General features: G+C 43.2%; 1 protein-coding gene across 3 annotated transcripts in view; it reads left to right on the forward strand.

Annotated features, from left to right (window-relative positions):
- Positions 1-13,207, forward strand: part of LOC144723278 (teneurin-3-like) — a 469,866-nt gene that overhangs the window by 361,060 nt on the left and 95,599 nt on the right. For all 3 annotated transcript variants that reach the window (XM_078601881.1, XM_078601882.1, XM_078601883.1), the window contains 2 exons: positions 7,185-7,379; positions 12,817-13,017. In XM_078601881.1, the coding sequence (XP_078458007.1) occupies positions 7,185-7,379; positions 12,817-13,017 (396 nt within the window). The remainder of the gene's footprint in view (positions 1-7,184; positions 7,380-12,816; positions 13,018-13,207) is intronic.

Here is a 13,207-nt window from a genome sequence, read left to right on the forward strand (position 1 = left end):
GAATCAATGCATGGTTGCACTGCAAGCTTAACACTAATTAGACCACATACAACAATCAGAACAATGTATAACTAATTAGGTTGCATAGAGTCACTAAACATACTATAGATTGATTAAATATACTTGATTTTGTATGTAAATGTGGCCTTATATAAGAGATACTCAATTTGTTTTCCCATGAAAATGTAAAACAAATATTCATGCGATTACTGCCGTTATCAATATTGACTATAATTGGCTAGCGCTAAAATAATATTCGAACAATATTAAGATATTTAGAAGTCATGGGTTTACTTGTCTGTTTAACGTTTTACTTTGCTCTTGTGAAAAGTTCTGGATCATCGTATTCCTTTGAAAATATCTTATCAAGTGCCTAAAAGTTTTAACTTTGTAATTTTTCATCACAACCCATTGTCATATAACACAGATTACATATTTCACGGGGTTTAGCACAAACCACATACATAAAACATTTTTAAAAAAATGTTCAAAGAGCTACACTTCATTAAAGTTGTCACGAAATGCTTGTGCGCCGATTCAGTGTGAGAATTTACACTTTAAAGTCATAAATTCGCGATAGCCTTATGATTAATCTGTATTATTTATGTGCATATATTTTTCGCGTGTTTTTGATAAAACTTTCAAAATTAATGTTTCGCATGCGTGACTCGAAGCTTTTCTATTTAAATGCAACAAAAATAGTATTTCACTTGAGATGAATTTTTTTTTATATTCTTTTAAAATATCGAGAATTTGAATTTCGACATTTCTTTAACTGTTGGATGACTTTTCTGAATACATTTGTACCGGGAAGTATAAAATAGGCATTTACAATATATTTTGGGCCCTTGGGAAAGGTCAGTCAACATGACTTTTAAAACCATTGTCTTCAAAGATGATAAGAAAACGTGACATTGCTAAAAAAAACGTTACGTAAATGTTTTGTTTGTATGAAATAGGTAAAGAAGCCCTCGATGTGTTTCAACATTTCCACTTCTCTTACGTCCACCGTAAGCACCTTGACTGGCCGCTGAGTGTGTTCTCCAGAGACATAAGGCAATTGGATTGTGCGCTTTGTCGAGATGCGCCTGCCTCTTTCAAATACAACTTTGCACTTGAGCTCTCTCGCAGGGAGCACAAGGAGGATATACATTTTCTTGGTCGTTCACAGGGATTAAGTTGGATTCCTTCTCAGGATAAAAAAAAAACCATAAATCCTTTCGGAGTTTCTCTCAGAATATGGTCCTTGGAGACCAAGCCCCTCATCGTGGGGAAGTTTTCGGCTTTCACGAGCTCACTATGTATGACCGAAGAGAGACCCCTTCTTGGTTCTTTCGGTAAAGTCACGTAGAAGGGAAATAATAAAATAATAAATGTTTAATTTGTATTACTTTATTATTTCCCTTCTACGTGACTTTACCAAAAGAACCAAGAAGATGAATCCCTGCAGTCACGAAAGCTTTAAATCGAGGAGAGACCTGCTTATTATTTTATTTGTATTGTGACGAACACCACAGCGCTGCGCGTGTCTCTTTCGAAGCTCGTCGGCTTTTGCGACCAATGTTATGACTCATCGTTGTTGTTGTTTTTTTTCGGCCTAGGTAGTCGCCCGTAAACCCCTCCACCTGACACATTATCACGTGAATCAAAGGTGCCAATTTGCTTAATGATTTTAGCAGCACCGTTGCGTTAGAGTTAAACTCAGCTATTATTTAATGTATTATTTTATCCTTATACGTGACTTTACCGAAAGAACCAAAGAGTAATTCCTGCAGTCACGAAAGCTCCAAATTTAAGATTAAACTCAGCACTTAAATGGCTAACGACGTTTCGCTGGAGATTACATCCAGCGTCATCTAAAAAAATTGAACAATAGTGTCTTAATAGAATTCACGCGTATAAACAAATAAGTTTGCCACTCGAGATCTGAGCTCCTGTTAATGACCTGATGATGCTGGAATGTCATCTCCAGCGAAATGTCGTTAGCCATGCAAATTTTGTCAGTTCGTTCTCCAACAACGACACCAGTGGTGGACCTGAAGAAGTCAATAAACTCGGACCCGTTGGATCCACGTGACACTTTTTATTAATTGGCTGTGTCCGGTGGGGGAGGCTTTAACGACACGTTTATTACACGACCTCATCAAATAAAACTATTATGAGCGTCAGATTTTAGGTAAATTTTTCCACGACTGACGCATTGCAAAGATGATGACGGTAAAAAAAACAATGGTGCATTGAATCCAAAATCATTTACAGCGTCAACTCAAAAGCTTCCATGCGAAGGTTTTGAAAATGTTGGCAGTTTTGCACAACTTAAATTTCTGTGCATCTTTCCACTGAGCGTGCACTCCAAATATATAATGCGTTGCAAACATTGTGTGTTCCCTCATAATTGTAAATGTGGGTTTTAAATTATCAAATAATATTAAGTTGCCAGCAGTGGTTTCAGAGCGAGTTTGTAATGCATCGTTAGTTTTGTAAACTTTTTCATTGCCTATAATCCTATTGCAAAATATAGCGTTATATATTTACAATTATCCTACCTTGTGTTCCATTTGATTTCACTTTATTACGTGGGATGCATTTTTTTTTATGCACTTACGTTCTTTGCACTTACACAACATTCGTACTGTACATTATTCATTTTTCCTTTGTACCTTTCGCAGGTTTCCCTTTTAAAAAGACTCGTGCATGGTTGACTGTAACATGGTGGTGTACACCTGTAATCGAACATTGTGGATGCTTGGGTCGGTAGATCGCACACATATTTTGAAACACCCCATGGGCGTCGAGGTGCCATACCCTGGCTCTCCATGAGAAGGCAGTACAGCAAGTGGACTCATTGCCATCTGGTTCCATCTGTACGGCAATGGAGTGTTGCCCCCTCAAGATCGTGGGGTTTCTCCAAGCACCTCGGTTGTTTCCCACTTGTATGAACGTTCATTAATTGGCTGAAAACATTTGGCTAGCCATTGAACAAAGAAGGTCACTGCATCGCGTGCTTTCAAATGTGCTTCTGCGGCCGTCTGGAACTCTCTTCCTTCAGACGTTAGGAAGCCACTGGAGCTAAGTACTTTTGAATATAGATTAAAAACTAATTTATTTAGAGCTGCCTTTTGTGTTTAGTTTGATGTCCTTCCCCCTTCATCTCCAATAAGCATGGTTGCCTATGTAGGGTGCAAAAGAAGTACAACATACACAATAAAAATCCAAATCGGGACCCTGTTGAAAAAGAGTCATACGACTGTGTGGCATTCTAGGATAGATACTTTTTTAATCTTGTAATTAGCTTGTTCTTTTTTAAAAGAAATATACAACAGATTGGTGGTCTGTGGTCAGGGCTAACAATAGAGTGTGCAGCAAAGGGAGGGATGACACCAGGTGTTGGGCAGGGCTGTGAAAGACGGAGATGGCTTTTGGAGGCCTTTATTCAGCGGTGGATTGATCATGCCGATGACGATGGCGATCATCGGCATCATCAATCCACACTCAAGCTAACTCTGATGACACATGAAGTGGAGTTTAATATTTTTTGCCAAACCATGAACAAAGTCTTCCTTTTATACCACATTTAAAACTATCGTTATTTGTGAATATTATTTTTTATTTGCGGTCCTTAAGGTTTAAAGTTCAGGAATGTGGATCAATCCTATTAAATTGGTGCTATTTACTGAGCAAGCCGTTCCATTACAGTCTTTATTTTGTTCTAAATATCTCGAGCACGAGTGATTCCTTGGTATAAAGATATTAAATTACCCCATCTCAATGTGCAAGTGCATTCGGCATTCACGCCATTCTCATAGCACAGAGGCTATCATTAGCACCTGATGGTTGTCTTTCTCATGGCAGCCTCACGTGCTGTTGTCTTCTGCTGTAGATCTTTCAATGCACATTTTATTTTAATAAAAGCCTAAGGACGTCTGCAACAACTCAGCTGGCTTCCAATTATACGTTGCTCTGTCAATAGTCAGATCGTTTGCTTCACCTAGTGTAGTGTCGGAAAAGAACCCAGAAAATGACGATTGTGTATTTCGACAAATCTATGATTATAAAAATATAAGTTAAACAATTTAAATAAATGGGTGAATGTTTAACTAAGATCTGCTGGATCGTTGCATGTTACGCTGGGTACAGCTAGTATATTTTATTGGTTCTTTACCGTTGACTGATTATACTATACACTACGTTGAGAATACAACGCAGGACACACTTTCATTTTATCTTTCTCCTGATTTTGCAATGTTTAGTGAATGGGCTGACACCAACTAGATTGCCAGACATTTTCCCCTCCCCATCATCTTGTCAAATGTTCCCTCTTCTTCAACGTCATATTTTTGTAACAGTAAGCAAATGGTGTCATCATTTTGTGTTGACGATGAATAACAGGAGGCCAAAACCAATACAAACATTTCATCTGACCAGCCTCTACAAAATGTGATGAATCTCTGTTGGCCACGTTTCATTTTGCAAAGGTTTATTTTTCCCCCCACTGATATTTATTCCGTATAGATGCTATGCTTTTTTTTCCTTCGCCTTTTTTGTCCTGGGGCTTGACCCAGGATCAAAGGAATTGTATTCCTGATGTCAAGTAGGGAAGGTTATCGGTAGGGTTAGGTTTGAGATTTGTTTTTTTGCTCAGAAACATACACATGTACCGTTTTTTTATATATATAAATACAAAAGTAAATGTTACTCCAAAGTTGATTACACGGATTATTAATCTTAGATTGCCATTCTATTTTTTGTGCAATTATAAAATTGTTATAACATTGTTTTCTACGCATTGGCTTACAAGCTATGCGTGCAATTCATTGCAATGCTCTTTAACCATTTGGGAGTCAACAGGAGCTGGCTCATGCATGGTGACGAGCTTCAATCTGTTGTCGTTGTTGCCTCTTTGCCCTACAGACTTGCAACAACCTGCCCGTTGATGCAATAGAGATATGGAATCTCTTGACTCTTGTTTTGAGTGTGTTGTGCTTACTTTGAATGATTTAGGATATATTTTTTTATAAAAGCCGTATACATAAGATCAGAATAATAATATTTATTTACACTGGAGGAATCCGATGAGCTATAAAGCTCTTTTTAACGGATGTCCAGTAGGGGCGGGGAAGAATGTTACACCAACAAACAATACACACACATGATCGTAGTGCAAATTGCAAGAAAGTAAAACACATCACCCAAAGACATACAAAGACAAATGTCATGGAGAGGCGTGTAGTTTCTGTCCATGGAGCACTTAATAAAAAAAATGATTAATAGTGCCTTCGGAGAATTGACTCATGAATAAATAAATACTTTGACAAACAGGCTACATCACCTTTTCTTCCATAAGAATATATTTTTTTGAGTCTTCACAATCGATCTAAAATACTCTCCGCAACAACGTTTTCATATCAGGGACATTCGATCGGTGGGGTAGAGTGTGGGTACTCGCACCTTTTACAGGACGTGTGGCCAGCATGGACGAGTCGGCTCTATAGAGCTCCCTCTTGTGGAGCCCCTTCCGCAAGCGGTGACCTGAGCAAGAAATTGCAGGGCTGCGCCTTCACCACATCGTATACTTTACTGAGGACTAAAGCGGGCAGTTAAAAAGTCCTTATAGCTTGGAGACATGAACGAACTTTATATGAGGCAGTGAGCTTACTTTCCACAAAGTTTACAGACCGTCTGTGGGTTTTTTTTCTCCTTTTTTAAACAGCAAACGGATCTAACCAGAAGCACAGCAGAGAGAGCACAGGCATTTGGCCGCACCATCATAAAAAAGTGACGTAAGCTGTTTTGAACCATTTTGGATTTTTCAAAGTTGCCCACGCCAAGGCACAACTAAAGAATGGCTGCGTAACAAAAGCTTTCACTTTAAGTCTTTGGCCGCACCTGGCGTAGGGAATTGAGAAAGCCTTTGACAGAGGTTTCGTGTCTCCTAAATGGATTGCTCTGCAGCTGGTGGTGCAATCAGTTACCGGCAGTGTCTTTAGAAATTTAATATGCAATTCGAAAAATTCAAAGTTTAAAAAAAGTCAAAATTGTCACAGCGTGTGTATGCATATCCATTATTTCACTTTAAAGCTAATTATTTCCCTGCTTAAACTAGTGTAGGGTGGTGCATTTTACTGTTTACAACAATGAGAAAGTAATGTAAATTCCACATTGCCACGGCAGTGGGGGAGACTAGCCTCACAAATAAATTGCTGTTGACTTTCCACAAGGTGGTACCCATTTAATGAAACCTCGATGAATGAATGGATGGTTGAGTTGACTCTGACCGGTATTTTAACTTGCAACATTCTGATTGTGAGCCATTTCCTGTTCCCATCGCATCACCCAGCTTAATTTAAGAAAATACATATTTCATGAATACAGTAAAGTTATTCGTTTTTTTATAAATTAGTTCCACAAGATGTGTGTTTTCATTCTATAGAGTTTTATTATAAAAACGACGTAAATGAACTTATTACTGAATGGAGAATTATACCAATTCTAACAAAAAATGTTTTGTATTTGGAATGTTTTTGTCACTGCCATTTATTGGTGCTGAGAATTAATTTGAAAATTGAGCTCACATGGCCATGCCATACATAACTCATAACTCATGATCCCATCATGCTCCAAGGCAAGCCTCATCACGTAATGGTAAATATTGTAACAACATAACAACATAAGCAGTCCCTCGACTCATTAAGGCAATGAAGGGAAGCGTGTGCAGATGTTTCCTTAGACTGGGCTTGTTTTCCTCTCCTACACACATCCGCAGACGGTCTGTATGTATGTATGTGTATGTATGTATGTTGAACTTCAATCGCACCGTGCATGTCCAACCGTGATAATTGGAGGTGCGGGGGAAGGACACGAAACTAAGTAAAAAAGCAGTTCTAAGGAAATGAGGTTTCAATCCAGATTTAAAAGTGCATAGCTGCAGTGGCTATCTAATATCGGAAGGAAGAGCGCTCCAGACGGCCACAGAAGTGCATCTGAAAGCACACGATGCAGTGACCCATCTTTGTTCAATGGCTCGACAAAGCCACTGCGAGGATGAGCGGAGTTCGTGTGATGGTTTATTGCTCCTTGACAAGGCCGCCCGGAGTTCGCGTGACGGTTTAACCTCCTTGACTTGATGTTCTGACTCTCAGCCACCTCTCTTCTCCGATTGCCCCCCCCCCCCCCCCCCCCCGTAGCCTCGTGCCCGGTCCTGTGCAGCGGGCACGGGCAGTACGTGCGCGGGCGCTGCCTCTGCCACAGCGGCTGGAAGGGCGCGGAGTGCGACATCCCGGCGTGGCAGTGCACCAACCCGGCGTGCGGGGGCCATGGCTCCTGCATCACTGGCGTCTGTGTCTGCAATTCGGGCTACACGGGCGAAAGCTGCGAGGAAGGTGAGCGGATCCCGTCCATCACGCCTGCCGCCAAAAGTCCGCCGATGACGCCCCCGCTGGATAACCTTTCAGCGGAGGAAACATTAACTCTGGCCGGCGGCGACATCAAAATTGACTCTGCTCGCTCTCGGTACCATTCAGGCCTCCGTGCCAATAGCCACGCCTGCACGTTGTAGACCTTCTCCCGGTTTTAGCTTTGCCGGCCCCACAAAGAGGCCTTTTCATTCGTCGTGAATGACAGGTGTGGGACAGGGCCATCGTCTCATAGCCCATTATATTTACATATCGGGGCACCGTTGCTGACCTGTCTAATACAAGGCTCACAGCAGCGTGACAGCATTGCCCGTACTCGGAAACGTTAGCCTCTCGTATTCAGTCTTTCGCCGTCGTGCTTTGCGGTGCACGTACACAGGGACGGACGCAGGAATTTGCCGTTCACAGCACATGGGGCATGTGCCGAGCGTGCCCCCTCGCCTGGGAAGCACGAGCCCCTGTCAGAGCGCAGAAGTGTGTGAGACGCAACGTCTGTCCCTGCGCCGCTGTCTTCGGTGTGTGTTTTCTTCTCGGCCTTGGCAGACTCCGAGTAGTTGAACTTACCGTCTTGCACGCCGGTCGTGCCCCCCCCCCCCCCTGGGAGCATTTTTTGGACATGTTGCCCATCAGTTTGATTCGTGGATACGCGAGCACAAGGTGGGCAAGTGAACACGGGCAGGACCTGGTGGAATAGGCAAAGTAAGTGCGCAGTGTCTGTGTAACGGTCCCCGTAGTGAACAAAAGGCAACTTGCTGCTAAATAATGCACAGGGTCGGGTCGCAGGCATTGGCTGGCTCCTGTCCCACAGCTTTTCCTTACATGTGGCTGCCATCCCACCCCCATTCCAGCGAAAGACAAGAATCCCTTGCTTCATGTACAAAAAAACGTAAACTGTGGCAGAACCAAATAAAGAGATCCATTCATTATTGAATGCTGTAGTTACTGGCACGTAACACGCGGTGCACTTCCAGAATAGATCATGTTTAATTTCAACCAAAATGTGGCCCTTTTTGCTTTTCTGTGACAGGCAAAAGCGTTCTCAAAACGCATGCTTCCTTCTTCCAATGGCACTCAAATGTTGTTGTGCCTCACGAGAGTTGAGGAGTTGATCTGCATACAGGAGTGAGCCATTAATTAGCGATCGCTCTCTTTTGAGCTTAGAAGATGTACGCTGTCCTTGATACACAACAAGCGTTGCCACTTTGCACGGGCCACTTGAGGGACGCCCCCCCCCCGCCCCCCCATTTTGGCAACTCCCCCACTCCTTCTCGTTGAGTACCGTAACGTCGAGTGAATTTGCCCACTTTATGGATGCGCCAACCTTAGGCCCCCGCATGCTGGAATGGTGCCACGGAGACTTGGCATCGTAAACATTGAGAGCCGGCATTTCGTGCCCTTGGCAGGCATCCCACAATGCTATTTAAGCGACCGAAGGTGCTGCCTGGCGGCTCACCTGATGCTCAAGGTGCTTGTTGCCGGTGGAGCCCCCTTCGGAAGTAGATTACTCAAGCCCATTTCTGCGGGCCATGGCCGATGGGCACCTCTGTCGTTGGGTAAGTTGCCAACGAGTGAAATCCGTTCTATAACTGCTGAGTGAAGCAGTTGACCTTTGGCACAGACACTAGGCTTATTGTAAAATTGGAGCTAAAACTTCCCTGAGTGCTCTGGGCTGTATTGCACATTTTGTGTCTTTTTGTGCGTAGGCCACTGTTCGGTTTTCCCATGTTGCTTGGAAGCAACGATGTCAAAAAAAGTCAAATTATTATTGAAGCAGTGCTCATTATCTCCTGTGTTTAACCCTGAGGCAATGCTCGAAATTCCTCCCTCCTATGGCGGCGGCAAATTCTATCCAAAGGACAGGCACAGTGGACTGCCTGGCAAAGCGGTACTCATTTTGATTGACCCCCGGAGGAATGATGAGCTGTGGCAACCCCCAACCAGAATTTGAACTTGAAACCTTCCTCTTGCGAGCCGCTCGCACTAATGCTGAGCCACGATGACTGCTCGCTAACTGGCGGGAAAAAACTACTTGACATGAAGTTGTGTACCTCCTCGGGCATGCAATCTGGCTATTTTCACGACCCTCACATCCACGCCGTGAGTAGTGTGTGCCAGTGTGTTTTGTCAAAGTTGACTCATACAAGTTGAGCGCTCCATGTGCCATTTTTTTTATCTTACGAAGCTTTTTCGAAGAACGTTTTATTTCCTGCGTCCTATTTACAGTTATATTGGTACGAACCTCCTGGTTACACCAGCCTACAGGGGATTATTGTGTCCGTCGTGCATCCAAAAATGGGAGGGGTGGGGCTGGGTGGAGAGGGGAGGGTGGGGCGGGGCTGGGTGGGGAGGGTGGGGAGGGAGGGGCTGGGTGGGGAGGGTGGGGCTGGGTGGGGGGTGGGAGGGGTGGCGCTGGTGGGGAGGGGCTGGTCACCCCGTGGTGTTTAACCTACTCACGCCAGCTTGTGCCCGCTCTCACAGTCGGGCATATTTGCGGAATACACCCCGCCGCCGTTGACCCTGGCCATTGACCGAGCAACCCAACGTTACTACCAGCTCCCTCCGCAGGAATGTGTTTTAACAAGCTTTACATTTCTATGAATGGCACGTAAAAAAAAATTGTGCGTATTAGGAACGGGGGGGGGGAAACAACTGTAACAAGACGTATCTTTCTTTGGAGCCTGCTTGCGAATTATGCAATTGATCTATGTACAGAGTGATTATGTAATCAGTGCCTTTTTGTAGTTTTGGTAGAGGGGCATTTTGTTTGGTACAGCTGTGGAGATAAGAATGGATCTTTCTTCCGCACAATCAGTTCCATAGAGCCCAGGCTGCGATTAGATAAATGAGATGAGGAGGAGTGTAAAGACATACAATCAATGGGACGAGGGTTAGTTATAGCTGTGGGCGAGCAAAAACAAAGGAGGGTCGTTAGATAGAATGATTAGCCTGCCAAATGTGGCGAGAATTGCGTCTGTGGAGTGGTAAGATGGAGATATGGGTGGGGGGGGGGTTTGGGACCTCTGTGGTTTTATCGTTGACTGCTTGCAGCGGAAGGAGTGAAATTGCTGTGCGTGGAATTATGCACGCTTGTATTTCTCACCTTTCATTAACAGCATTATAATGTCTTCTTGGTTCTCTCGGTAAAGTCACGTAGAAGGGAAATAATAAAATAATAAAAATAAAACATAATAAAATACAATTCTCACGACGTTTCGGCCACAACGCAACCAGATGGCTGTCGGAAAGACAGCGTCTGAATTCAGATGCTGTCTTTCCGACAGTCTTTTTCTTCACCTGAGGACGGCTGCTTGCGTTGTGGCCGAAACGTCGTGAGAATTGTATTTTATTATGTTTAATTTTTATTAATTTATTATTTCCCTTCTACGTGACTTTACCGAAAGAACCAAGAAAATGGAATCTCTGCAGTCACGAAAGCTTTAAATCGAAGCATTATAATGCCTCTGCATCCCTTTTTTAGCAAAGTGGTAAATAAATTAAAATAAAACACGTTATAAAGAAAGTTGGTGAGATTTGAATGAGGAAGGTAGTGCCGGGCAATGTTACGGCCAATTGGTCATCGTTGTAGCAAAATTGGTGACTACGTTGGATTTTCCTTCTGTACTCAATTATTTAATTAAATCTTTCTAATTGAAAAAAAAAATTACCCCCTGTTATTTAGGCTAACGCCTGCTCCCGTATTAGAAAAATGTCATTATGATTTGCGGTAAATATAAAATGTAACAATGGTATTCGATCAGCGATGCGGATGCAGAGATGGCTTTTTCTGAAGTTTCCCTTTCAAGTGGTGATTGAGCATTGATCAAACGTCAGGAATTAAAATTGGATGTTATGGATTTAAGATGAAAATATGTGTTATTTTCCTTTTTGATGATGATAATTAGATATTCCCATGATGGATCCAAGCCCAACATTCATTAAGCTGCTAGCTATTTTTGTTCTCTCGGGCACCGAGCAGTGCTGGGACTATCTGACGATGCCGGGTCCGGTCAGAAATGAGCACAAAATCCCAGGCCTATAACATTATGATGATGCATGTGCAATAAAAGTGCACACACTGCATTACATACAGCAATATTCTATATAGCCCAGGGCATGCCTAGAAAACACAGTGGTATTGGTGTATTTCGTTTTTTTTACCCAACGAAAGAAGGTGATGTAAAAAGTATAGCTTATATCGAAATATATTTTTCTCACCAATTATTTGTGGTTTCTAGGCTTTAAATAATATACTTTGTCTCTGGACTGCTCAGAGAATTCTGCCGATCTCCAGCATGCATTATAGATTTGAGTTGGTGGAATTCTGAACACTTCCCATTGTTCAGAAGATTCTAATTTTGCAGCACACGCCGTCTCGTTTGTGCTGAGCATGAAGGCGCTCTTGTCCTTCTATGCTCCCGTGTCTCGTGTTCTTTATCTCACTGTGAATACACAGCAGGGTCATCAGTGAATTAAGTATCGACAACTTGATAAGCAACGAGATTGCAGATCAGCATCTTTTCCCACCAGGCTTTCATTATGGATGGAAGAGGAAGATTTGCGGTTGTGTTATCACATAGATACATTTTAATTATTATTTTCATCAGGGTGTCCACACAACATATCATATGTGGAGTCATATCACATTGTCTAAATATATATGAAATGATTCTCAACGTTGTTGGATATTCATACTCTGAGAGAAGATGAATCTCCCGATGTTGCGATTAAAAAATATCTCCACCTAATATAAAACATTTTGTGGAGTGACTTCCATGATGTGGATTAAAAAAGTAACAGTGTTTCAACACATTTAACGTCAAGTGTTAAACCAGTATGTAGATTCATATATACATCACCCGTAATATTTAGAGATCAAAAACGTACGATTTAACCCAGGACACTGTTGCGAAAAGGTCGTGTTCATGTTGTCTTCATGGGTTTTTATCCACCTCCTGGTGAAATAAAAGTTTGCCACTGCTGCTGCAGTGCTGTTGCCATGGTGTCATGCTTAGCACACTGCACTTGCAATTGGCTGGATCATTCTCCCAGCATGGCAAGTTTCTTAAATCCCCCAATCTTTGTTCACCGAGTAGCAAAAATGGGTACAGCCACAATTAGTCGATTGGCAGGTCGTGTGTGGTGGGGTAAGTGTGGGTCCTCACAACTATTCCAAAAAGTATGCCCAGTATGGAAGAGTAGGCCAAAAATACCCTCTAGAGGTGCTCTCTAGAGCTCCTCGTAGTAGAGGCCCTTTCGGCCAGTCGTGGCATGAGCAATCAAATTGCAGGGCTGTAACTTTATATTTCATCCATAACACAGGAACCTACTCACGTGATGTGCCTGCTCACCTTGACCTCTCTCTCTGCTCCCGTCTCTCCTGTGACCGCCGACCCCGCTCTTGCAGTGATGTGTCCACATCCAACGTGCTCCGGCAAAGGGGTGTGCGTCCATGGGACGTGCATCTGCCTGTCGGGCTGGGGAGGCCCCAGCTGTGAGACCCGCAAGCCGATGTGCGCCGAGCAGTGCTCAGGACACGGCCTCTACCTGTCGGAACTCAACACGTGCAGCTGTGATGCCAGATTCACGGGCGCCGACTGCTCGACTGGTAAGCTTTTCGTATCACGGGCGGATGTGCACTCGCCGCTTCGAGCACAGGTTGCCGTGAGGTGTCCAAATTTGGTAAGTGCCCTCTGGTCTACAAAGTAGAGGGCAAACACTTTCCCACCCGCTCTGCATACGTCACGTGACAGTCAGTCCGATATCAAGTTCAAGTTCAAGTTTATTTATTAGGTATA

Source organism: Lampetra planeri, chromosome 17 (genome assembly GCF_965212315.1).
Source record: "Lampetra planeri chromosome 17, kcLamPlan1.2.h2, whole genome shotgun sequence".
In the NCBI taxonomy this organism is placed as follows: Eukaryota; Metazoa; Chordata; class Hyperoartia; order Petromyzontiformes; family Petromyzontidae; genus Lampetra; species Lampetra planeri.